This window comes from Ambystoma mexicanum, chromosome 2p (genome assembly GCF_040938575.1).
Source record: "Ambystoma mexicanum isolate Mex_15411 chromosome 2p, UKY_AmexF1_1, whole genome shotgun sequence".
In the NCBI taxonomy this organism is placed as follows: domain Eukaryota; kingdom Metazoa; phylum Chordata; class Amphibia; order Caudata; family Ambystomatidae; genus Ambystoma; species Ambystoma mexicanum.
The window spans coordinates 1,295,395,710-1,295,407,769 of NC_090923.1; the positions used below are offsets into that span (position 1 = coordinate 1,295,395,710).

Below are 12,060 nucleotides of genomic sequence, written 5' to 3' on the forward strand. Positions count from 1 at the left end.
CTCTGGCCAATCTTGTCCGCTCCTGTTTCTTTTTACTGGGAGCCTGGGGGTACTGAAGACCACTTCTAAAGTTTCAAATCATTACTCAACAGGACTCTCCCAGGTACTTCAGATTGCACACTAACAGGAACTCTTACAGTCATGTTATTACACTGAATGGGGGCTGGCAATATCAGGATCATTTGGATAGGGCCTCCAGAAAGCTTAGTGGGACCTTTGGGGGCCTTAGCTACATCCACAGGTTTGAAAAAATATGAATCAACCACTGTAATGCTGGCCCCAGTGTTTCTAATGGCAGGAGTCTCCTGTCCATATACATGTACACTGTCCTTGTAAAACTCTTTGATGTTGCCAGGGATTGTATTATAAACATCAAAATGTTGCTGTTCCCACAGACCCAAGGACACTAAAGAAACACTAGTTTGAATTCCAATGGGGTTTTCAGCTAGTAAGTGAAAGGGAGCACCTGCCATTGGAGCTTCTTCCTCATGGATGAAGGCTAAGGAGACAGTTTGGACCCTGAAGGTTTACCCTTGCATCTGGGATCCCCTTTGACATGGTCAACAGATCCACAAACCACACATTTACCAAAGCTTCTCTGTAATGGGGGATTCTGATAACCTCCCTCTGATTTGGCTCCAGAGGTTTCACTAGAGCTGTATGGTTGGTTTCCCTTGGAATTTACTTTTATGATGTTTGTGGCCCACTTTGGATGGTGGAGGGTTAGAATTTTCTTTACCTTCTTTCTTGTGCTTTTTCCCTTCTTCCTTTTTATGAGTTGCCCCAGAGTCCTTGTGAGTGGCCCTGTTGGCTACCCACAAGTCAGCAGCTTGTGCTAGTCTCTTGGTATCAATTTCTTTTTGAGTCAACAAGGTGCTGTCTCAGCTTTCGGGAGCAGGCATCAAAAATACTTTCAAGTAAACACAAATTCCCCATGCCTTCAAAAGAGCTCCCCTGTAACGCTCTATCCAGCCATCTAAGATCGTCAGGCATTCACACACCCAGGTAGCCCAAGTAGTCCCAAGGAATCTTCCCAAAGAGCCGGTTTGACTATTTCATAGTCTTTTCTGTCTTCAGCATTCAACTCCATGACAGCATCACAGCCATTCTGGGGGAGCCTAGACATAACCAATGGAACTAAATAATTCCCACTAATATCTTGCAAAACCCAAATGTACCCAACCAATCCAACACTTCAACCTTTGGATCATACACACTAACCACCTCTCTTGGCTGGAAAGGTTTATTGGAACCATCAGACTGAGAAGACCCTGAAAAGGAAGCCGAGTCCAGGGACATTTTCTTCATCTCATATTCATGTTGTATTTCCATTTCCCTGTGCCTTCTCTCTTTGTCTTTGTCCTCCGATTGAATAGTCAGTTCCCTGAATTCAAGTTCAATTTAAGTTTTTCAAGAGATAGATAATCTGGGTTTATATTGTGACCCAGCGGGGGTCATGATAGGAGGTAACTGAGTCATAGGGGATTGTATCTCTCCAGCTCTGAAATCTCTTCACAGGCTCCCAGTGGGTGCAAGGATTAAATTCAAAACCCTCTGCATTGTCCACAAGGCTTTCTGGGGCCTGGGTCCAAAATACCTTCAGCTATCCCTCTGCAAATACCTCCCCTCTCGATCTCTTTGCTCCTCTACCTCCAACTCACTCAGGGTCCGTCGTTATTCTAAGAAACGAGCTGGGGGTAGATCTCTGTCTTCGGCTGGGGCCTCCCTCTGAAACAGCCTCCCTGCCACTCTAAAACTTGAGGAGAACCATCTCCAGTTCCGGAAGCACCTCAAGACCTTCCTTTTTTCTTCTGCCTTTGCTCCCCCTCTCCCCTGCTGATCTGTTCTCTCTTGGCACCGTTCACCTGGCCACCCTCTGTCTTTTGGGCCCAGGTACCTGCTCATCCTGTCACCCTCCCGCACTGCCTCCGGGCCACCCCTTGCACTGGGGTCTGTATCAGTACCCATACACTGCACTTAACGGACCTACCCTGTATGCTGCCTAAAACCTAGCACTTGCAAATTGCTGGCTGCATTACCACTGTTTGTTGCCTTTATTATTTATTTATTGTTATTTATCTGTTTCTCCTCCGCTTCACACTTTCCACCTCTCCCCTCTCCCATGCACTTTTCCCCTCCCCCCTCTCCCATGCACTTGCACGTTCTCAATGTCACTGGGCCTAGTAAGTTCCCTGTTTTGTTCTCCCCTGTTCCCCTCCCTTTCCTTGTCGCGCTCTGAAACACCTGTGTACGAGCGCGATAGAAATAAAATATCAATCAATATCAATCAAAAACAGGGGAAGCCAGCGGAGGGGGGTTGTCAGGCCCTTGAGGACCCTCTCCAATTTCTGATCCATTAGGCCGATTAGAACTAAGCTCCAAACTTTCATCTTCCGAATTCTCTTCCATATCAATGTTGGGAGTAGGGGTTACAGGCCTACTCTCAGGGATTTGGGGATTTAACATCCTTTGAATTAACTAATTTCTTCTTCCTTGCAACCCAGGCCCCTTGGTTTACACAATTCTTTCATTTGGTCTATTGTAAGTGAGGCAAGGGCCTGTTCATTAAAATTATCCATTTCCATATGTTATAAGTTACTTATCTTTATTGGATCTAGCCTTGTGGATGGATTTTCTTGGACACTAGTATAACCAATAATCATTGTAATCCACGCTACACCAATCCCACCACTTGCCACCAGTAAAGTCCAACTGGTGTGGGACTTCGTAAGTCTTATCTCTTGGTATAAGGGGCCCAACTCTTAATATAGGCCTGTACTACACAAGTTGGCAAATTGGCTGAGCTATCTTAGGAGGGAGTTTTGTGAGCTGTAGAGCAGGACAAAGAAACCAGTTCATACAGATGTGCAAGTAAACACTTACTCACTTAAATTTATATTAAAATATATTCATTTATATATGCACAAGGCACACCATCAAATATAAAATGCAGCAACTAACAACATTCAATTTGGAAAGGAATCAAATTATATAAGGAACAATAATGCAGGCGAGTAACTTTTCATATACTTTTCATATCGAGCACAGAGAGTGACGTTGGTTAAGGCCAGTAAAAGCACTTATAAGTATTACCTTTGCAAAATCGAGTATTGAGGGAAGTAAAGGTTACACCGAACACAGCTAGCAACGGGTAATAACAAGTACACTCTCTGAGGTATATAGGCAGTCTGTTTCCTAGCAATAAAAGTGTTTACAATTAAAACCTGTGGATGACCAAGCATTGCCATAGCCAGTAGGATCAAGAAGATGGGCCTTTTGGAAACCAGCACAGCCAAAGTCAAATGGACAGTTCCAGTTCTGATGAAGATCTTCAGAGGAAAGGTTAGTTAATCATCAGTGGTTCATGAAGACAGCACAGGAGCTCAAGAGGAGCCTTCCTGATAGTACACAGGCGGTAAGACCTGCACAGGGGAGTTGATGTCAACTCTCACTTGAAGAAAATGGCACCCCAAGCAAAGGAGCACCGAAAAATGGCACACAGTAACTACAACCCAAGCCCCACAGTACCTTAAAAGTGAAGAATAAATTGTAGCTGGCTTCCTTCTAGGTTGAACGTTGTAGACCCGGGTTCCTGCTCCTTGGTCGTGGTGACGAAAGGGGGGACCTTTGACAGGCTTCTGTAGCAGCGCTCAGGAGAAGGGGTCGGCATCAATGGATTCAGCTTACTTCAGCGGATCATTGTGGTTTTGGTGCTTTTTTCTCAGTAAAAAGAAGAAACTAAAATCACTGGTCGGATTTTCTTAGATTACTCGGTTCTGAACTCAGGTGAGGGGACTTTTGGTGAATAATTCCTGCCTCTGGGGATCCACACGGATGCCTGCAAAGTTTCAGCCGGATTCGATCTTTGGAAGACGATAATGGTCCATGTACCCTGGGTATTGGTGTTCTGTGGCACGGGAAAGTTGCAGGATGTCATGGGATGGCCCAAAATGATGACGGTCTTGAGACTAGTTGGTCTCACCAGCCTAAGGGAGGAAGTGGTCCTTGGCGGATCTTCCCTGTCGATTTGAAAATGGGGTCAGCACAGCTGCAGAGCTTCACCGGTGCTTCTGCGGTCCTGGCAGGTGCTGCTGGCATCTCTGCTCGTCTTCTGCTTTGGATTCCTTGTTCCAGTGGTCGACTCTGCCTGTTGTCCCAAAATCCTCACCTTATATGCTGGAACCCATTTATTCACAAGTCAAATCACCAGGGGGTTGGCTGTCCTCCAGGACAGACAGCCATCCAATTAGAACTGGTTTCAGCCAGGCATACCTACAAACAAAGGACAGTGAAGTTTCGGGCTCCTCACTCACTTCCTGCCATCCCAGACACTCTGGAGCCTGGGCAGGCTCCAGGCGGGAAGCCCGCCTAAGGTAAAACTCACAAAGAACTCAAATCTAGTCTAACTGATAGAAGAAATGCTCAGAAGGAACTGACAAAGGCAAAATGGCGAAAAAAGAAGACGGGCCATTTTGAGAAAATGGTCACCCATTGGTGCTGTACTGCAGCTGAGAAATCAGCCTGCACAAAAGGCAGTAAAAAGTAACCACTGCCACCAGCAAGGTTACATGAGGAGTGGGAGAAGGTGTTACAATGTGACCCCCAGCACCCCACATAGGGTGGTGTGTGCTGGACCCACAAAAGAAAATGTAAGTAAGATAAGTTATATTACTTTTCTTGGGAACTGTAGTTCTCACATCAAAATGTGTTTAAACATAAAGAGAAATCCAAGGGACTCCTCAGTGACACTGCACAAAGGGTGCTGGGTGCCACCAAGCAAAAGGCAAATGCCTCTATTAAAAATAGGGAATGTACCAGACTCCATAAAACAGCAAGAATAAAAATCCCAGTCAGAGAAAAAGAGTGAGTGGTAAAACGTACCACTCACTCAGGAGATTCAAATAAAAAAGTCCAGAGTCCAGCAAAAGTGCTGGGGGACTCTTAGGTGAAAGGGAACTGGCACAGAAACTGAGAATTCTCCATAACACGAAGTCCGGAGTGTTGGAGATCACGGATTAGGATTAGAATGCAGGTGTGCATTTGGCCATTGTAAGAAATAGGAGGGCTCCCGGGCTCCGATAAAAAAGCATTTCACGGGTGCTGAGAGAGTGGTCAGGAGAAAGCGTGAGTGCAAGACACTTGTTGTTTGTCCAGCTGACCCAAATTGGTCGTAAGTCTTCCCTGCATACTAATGGCAGAGGTGTTTAGGCAGGTGTAGTATGGTTTAAGTAGACAGAACAATTATGTGACCAGTGAGACTGAATTTGTCCTAGTCGTTGCTGTATTTTGTTGAGTGCATGTAGCCATACATGTGGCTGGTGTCCACCGGAGTGGTTAGTTTATACGTACCTAGAAACTCGGATTGAGATTTGTTGTAGATGCACCTGTTTGTTCAGGCAGGGCCATTCTATGTCAAATTTTGCGGCTCTCTGCCAATGTAATTAAAGTCACAGTAGAAGATGAATATACAATTATACCAGATGCATGCTCAATAAACTATATTGAATCAATATCCTTAAATGTTATCACCCTTAACAATGGAATAGAGTGCGGGTAGGTCCTGAACTTGACAATTTTTTGTGTGCCAATCTCCACCCTATTACCGATAGGTTCACCTGTGATGTCATTGTGAGGGTCAGTAATGTGAGGCGGACAACTGTTTGATGATTTATCAAAGTATGGCATTTTATTCTTAAAATAATATTTAAAAAATGCCTCTGTCCCTACTCTGCTGAGAAATTCCCTGCCTAATCAAAGCTATGGGAACACACACTAACGTAGGCTAACTGGCCCTCACACTAAACAACAAATATACACAGAAAATATGTATGGCAATACAACATGACGTGAACAATATTCATAGTTTCCAAATGACCTTCTAATGTCCTAGGTAATTTCCCTTCCCCAGGATTCAAAGTCACTTCTGAAAATGTTCCACCAAAAAAAGGAATGTCTTGAATGAGTTCTTGAAAAGTCAAAATGAAAGTTCCTTAAAAAGGTTCTGTTGCGAATAAGTCCTACTTCCAGAAAAAATAGCACCAATGGTAATCCTGGCCACGATGCATTGTCACCTCTTAAAAAATATTAGCCACAGTTCAAACGAAAATGCTAGATCCACACTGTTAATATCACACAGTTCTTGTTCAATAGTTAGGAATTCTTTAGTTACAGTCTTTAGCATTCACAGTGGTATATTTGTCAGAATGAGTCAGAATGACTTTTTATTGCTGCTGCTTCAACTTCAACAACCACTCTTCAACTTGATTTACCATGAGAACTATAACCTTTGTATCACAGCCTTCCACCTTGTTTAGACTACATTAATATTGACATCCTGACTCGTTAAGATCCTTAGTTTTTGGTTCATAGGCAGGGAAACTCTTAGCACAGGGATAGAGACGCATGTTGCCAACCCTTTTTCTTTTAATAAATATATTCTTGTGAAAACATGACAACCTTGTGCCAGGCTCTCATTTCTGACACTGCGCACCTCTCTGTACACCAAAAATAGAGTGGCCTCCTAAATACTCTCTCTGGGGCTAATTTTAGAAATTCATCTTAACATCCAGAAATTCTGAGATTGGCTCATGCCTTATCAGGCCATTATTGCCTAGACTCAGAGGTTAGAACATATGCACACGTGGGACAGTCCTTGCTAAGCAACTGTTTGGCAAACCTCCTATAGAGGCAGTACTTGGTTATTCCTGCTTTCCTGCTTTGTGTGAGAATGTTTCCTGATTTCCTTTTGAAGTTGGGAGCATGGTAGTCTATTTAGTGTTTATGCAAATCAATGAAGACCCAAGGATGACGAAGGAATCGTTCGTTACTTGTAAATCCAGCTCTTCATTGTGGGACTCCTCATTGAATTCATAAACAATCCCCCCACTTTCCCCGATCAAACAGGATTCTCATTCATGTCACCAAAGGGAGAAAATAATGTTTGCAATTGCTGGCTATCCTCAGAGGACTTAAAAAGAACCAACTTAAATTACCACTGGGTTCAGTGTCTATTTAGCTTCTGCTGTGAAAGCTGCTCATCTGTTATTTCTCATTTTTTGTTGCTCTATGGCAGGGACTGTAAAAATGCAGTCTAGGCATGCTGCTTTTCATTTATGGAGTGGAATTGGTCCAAAATGCGTTCTCCTATGCTTGAAAAATATACGAGGATCCAGCATATGGGCAAAACTATTCAGTGTTTATGAATTCAATGAATATTCACAGGTTGGAGAACAACGGGACTTACAGGTAAGTAACTATTCCAAATTGAACATGGAATGTTCATCTACACCACACCCTTTCACACGTGGTCATCAGGGTAATAGTCGATGGTCAGGGAGCAACATACTGTTGAAAACCAATGCTTATCTTTTTAAGTGTGTACTTGGGTGAACCGGAGTAAAACAGTTTGCTCCCATTGTGTCAGGAAAACGTTATCTGTTATAGCTTTGAAAGCTGAGTTATCTGCTTGTTATACTAATACAGATAATTGTCTTATAGGGCATCTCTCAAGCTGCAAATTTTATTCATGGACGATTAATAAATGATGGGATTTTAAACCAGGCGTTCCTAGTGGCTCCTGTAAGTTGAACATGACAATACGCTAAATCATTTACACTGCTAAGTCAATAAAAAAAAATCGTTTTTGAAAATAAAAGGTGTTCATAGTTTTCTTTATATTCCAGGAGTACAAACTTGTAATAGTTGGTCATAGTTTGGGAGCTGGAGCTGCCGCAATCTTGTCCATAATGCTCAAGAAGGACTTTCCTACTCTGCGATGCTATGCATTTTCACCTCCAGGAGGTTTATTAAGGTAAAAGAAGGGGGCACATGTATGAACTGAATATGCTTAATTTGTTTTGTAATGGAAAATGCTAGAAATTCTCTTGATATATTTATTACCTGTGCACTGAGTTAAAAGCAGTGAATATTTTTTTGCTTTGGAGAATTGCATTTCAGTACAGTTGACACATGTTGAGGTTTTGAACAAGTGAGATGCCAATGAACAGGAAGTTATTGAGCTATCTATAATTTAGGCAAGTGATTATGGTAATTCCTATTAGATCACAAACAGGTTGTGGAAGCGTGTTTGCCTTAATTTGGACAATAGGCTTTTAAAGTCCAGATTTGAATACAGCTGCAAGCTTTGGTGGTTTCTAGGACTTCCCGCTGCCAGCAGTTGACACTGTTGACACTGTGATACAATGATAAAAAAACCTCTGGTTACCTCCTGAGTATTGCACCCTTTTGTTTGCCTTCCTCCTTCTCTTCCATTCATCTCTACCCTATATGTTAATCTGTTAATCTGTAAAGACAATTTCTAAGGCACCAAATATGTTTGGAATGGTGTCTAAATGCAGTGCCAGATTAAGACCCGCTGGTGCCTCTCAGGGCCCTACTGACATGTAAGATTAAAAAATCTGTTCTTTTCAGTAATTGCTACTTAACTCTCAAATCAGTGTGGTGTAAACGCCCGCCTAGAATGAGACAGCATAACAACCACAGGAAGTTTGCAGAGTTTTTGCATAACCCACCTCAAGAAAGTCTTTAAACTTATCAGTCAAAGCGGTTCTTTTTGCAGCAGTGTTTTCAAAGGAATTGAATAAAAACTAAATGCGATTTACAGTCCATTTCAGAAACTTGCACAGTTAAGAAGAGCATTTTTAAGCAGCAAATTATTTATATATCCATCAGAAAATTGTTCACCTCCAGGGGCACTGTGCAGCAGCCAAATCTTGCGGCTTATTAATACTGAAGCTCTGCATCACACCAACAAATCCTTATGTTATGAACCAGCATTTTTATATTGCGCTGTGTTGCGTTTTCCTGAACGCGGCACATTTTTTGAGGTGGCCTACAAACCGGCACACTGTAAGGGCTTCTCATGCTAGTCTGCCATCACTGCACTGATCTCTGGTGTCACTGTGAGCTGTGGGCGGGCCGCCTTGGCACTGTTGCTGTGGGACATTCCTCTTTTCTCGCTCTCTCAATATTCAAAGGCATAGCGGGAGGAAACGCAGAAGCACTTCTTTGTTGATTCCACAGCTGTTGATTGTTAGTATTCATGTGCTGAACATTTGCGTCACCTCCTGAAGGGCATATTGGAAGCATTCACACCAGAGTTGTGTGGCTCGCCTCTCTTCCTTGCATTTGCCAATGCTCATGTGCTACGTCAAAGGAACCATTGAGGCTCTCGGTTTACAATGGAACACCAGGTCACCTATGTATAATGTTTCATTGGATACTATTTGACCATATTCCCAACTGTCGATGCTTCGACCTCAAATTATACCTCTCCCAGGTGCTGCATGACCTTATATATAGTGACCACAGTTCTAATACAGATTAGTCCTGATACTTTGGGCTGCTAATAATAATTGGATGAAATACATAATTCTAACTCGTGCTGGGCGGAAAGAAGCAGGGCAATTTGGACTCCTTTGCTAAAACCCATGAGTAAGACTCATGACTCTACTTCGCAACTTCAGGAATGCTCGGTAGTCCTTATCCACATATGAGACAGCTATGAACATGCAGCAAATATATTGAGGCATGCAGCAGGGTTTTGCTTCTGTAAGTATCAAACTGGACAAGATCACTTCCAGCATCCATGCTCTCAAGACTAAATTGGAAAGGGAGAGTGCTCGAACAGCTGATGTACAAGCGAGGATCAGTCAATCTGATGAAGAAATTTCTAAGCTGCGTTCTTCATTTGTGAGTATTGATAAGTAAATGAAAATAGTTAAGGCAAAATAATTGCGCTCCTGGCATAGATTGGATTCCGGAAACCGCAGAGCAGGGCAGCATGGAACAGTTTGTGGAAAACGTGCTTAAACTCTTGGATAATCTTTTGCGGCACCATACTTTACAGTTGAACAGGCAGGCTCATTGTTTGGTGGCCCCAAAGCCTGGTTCCAATCCCTCAACACTGCCCAATTATTGCACTCATTCTAAACTACAGGGACCGTGATTTATAATTGAAGTATGCCAGGGAGAAAAGAGATCTTGGCCTTGGTTCAAACAGTGTGTATTCATATACTGATTATTCAACTGCAGCTAAAAATAATCCAAGAACCTTTCTGGATTTAAAGAGTCTGCTGCGTTAGAGAGGAAAATTCAGTATACTATCTTTTTTGGGGCAGAATTTAGCTTTCAACTTGCGGATTTCACAGTAACGAGGAAGCTGTAACATAATGGGTCAACTACTGCTCACTAAACTGTAACCAATATCTTTTTGGACCCTCCTGATATGCTGATTTAAGAATAGTGTGATTGTCGATCTGATTCACTTCAGTTGCATATGGTTAGAAACAGTTATGCCTGTTGCATCCATGGTAGTTTACACCACACAGCAATATGCTGCTTTGGTGAATTGGTGAATGCGACTCCAATCAGCGCTTCCAGCTCCACAATCATGCAAAGTTACTCGAAGCGTATTTCAATTGTTTTCAGGTTTGCTGTGTTGCGGGGCTTCACTGCAATGATTGTGGTTGCGGTGGGGGTAGTGGAGAATGATTTAGAGATAATTTGTTTAAATTGCACTTTGCATATCAGTAACATCATATGTGCATGTATGTGCTATTTGTTGTATCCTGGTTATTGTAAGTGATTTAAATCCGGCACTGCCTAGCATGTAATGCACAACTGAAATCCTTATTTATTTGTGTCTAAAAGTTATTTTATTCTGAACCATGTACCACTCATATCACGCCCCCCCTCCAGGAACCCCCCCAAAACCCTGGTCACACTGAACCAGGAATCAGGCTGGTTTGCAAAGTTAAAATATTTATTTATGTATTCACAATATAATCACACTAGGTTTAGGGGTTTACAATAATCACCAATGGGGTGGTGTAACACTAAGCAATCTCTTTAATCACAGGGAGTAATAGTGTGCAAAACAATTCAGCACAGAAATAATACTTTTGTGTGTGTTCAGATCAAATAGCAGTGTGGTTACTATTTCCCCCGGCACACCCCTCATCCCCCCAAATAGACATTGTAAAGAGATAAGAGGAGAGAACAGGTTTCGGGAATGGCAAAATTCAAACAATATATCAATCCCACTTTCCCCCCAGCAACACAAGAGAAAAACAGAATTGATTGGCAAGCTGTCAAAATGGTTTTGAAGTTATCTGAAGAATGGATTGGGTGAAAACACTAAATATGGTCTAAATTGCTGAAGTTGTTTAAATTCTTATGGGAGCCGCTTAATATATAGTTACAGACAAACACTAGCAATGATTTAATACTAAGAAGCAATGTGAAATCTTAAAACTGAGGTCGGAAGCAATCAAAAGCTGTTTTCTACGAGTCAGAATTTCTCTAAAACTAAATTTGCGGCAAACTTTTCAGTGCGCAATAATCGCGTTTACGGGAGAACTATATGGAATTGAATGAGTTATGGATGTTTTAGTGGAGGTCGTTTTTCTGAGACAGGCGCTAGAAAGGAAAAACAGGAATGCACTTTTAAAAGACGAATGGGATTTCTTATACTAGATTATGACTATAGAAAAAGAGAATGCCACACATGAATCTCCACAGTCCTGGCCAGGGACCCTTCACGTGGTGGATACTCACTTTCTTTCCGGGATTCAATTTATTTATTCACAACACTAATGATTTATGATTTTAGAAAACAAATGAGAGAAACTAAGCGCAAGAAAAGTTCTGACAATTCAAAAATACTCCTAACACTACCGGTTCTGAATACAAGAAAGGATGGGTTTAAGATTGGGATTGGACTAAGCAAGGTACATCTGCACGTGACACAGTTCTGTCTATAGATACTCACTATATGTGTTTCAAACGGAACCTCAGGGATTCTGGTTCTGGGGCAGACTGCTGGGCACACCGGATTGGACTGGGTCTGTTCACAGCACGGACTGGATCGGGTCTGCAATGGTTCTGGTCACAGCACGGCAAAACTGGATTGGATCTTTTGGTTCTGGTAATAATTCTTTTCAGCAGGGAAGCAGTACAGCACAGCCCGGCTGTTTCTTTGGTTCCCCTTAGGTTTCTGGGGTGGGTTCTGGAATCTTAAGGCCTAGCTGAAAGGGGTTC

The 12,060-nt window shown here is 42.5% G+C and overlaps 1 protein-coding gene across 2 annotated transcripts in view; it reads left to right on the forward strand.

Annotated features, from left to right (window-relative positions):
* DAGLB (diacylglycerol lipase beta) overlaps positions 1 to 12,060 on the forward strand; it is a 948,044-nt gene that overhangs the window by 840,025 nt on the left and 95,959 nt on the right. For both annotated transcript variants that reach the window (XM_069645622.1, XM_069645623.1), the window contains exons 10-11: positions 7,498 to 7,578; positions 7,683 to 7,810. In XM_069645622.1, the coding sequence (XP_069501723.1) occupies positions 7,498 to 7,578; positions 7,683 to 7,810 (209 nt within the window). The remainder of the gene's footprint in view (positions 1 to 7,497; positions 7,579 to 7,682; positions 7,811 to 12,060) is intronic.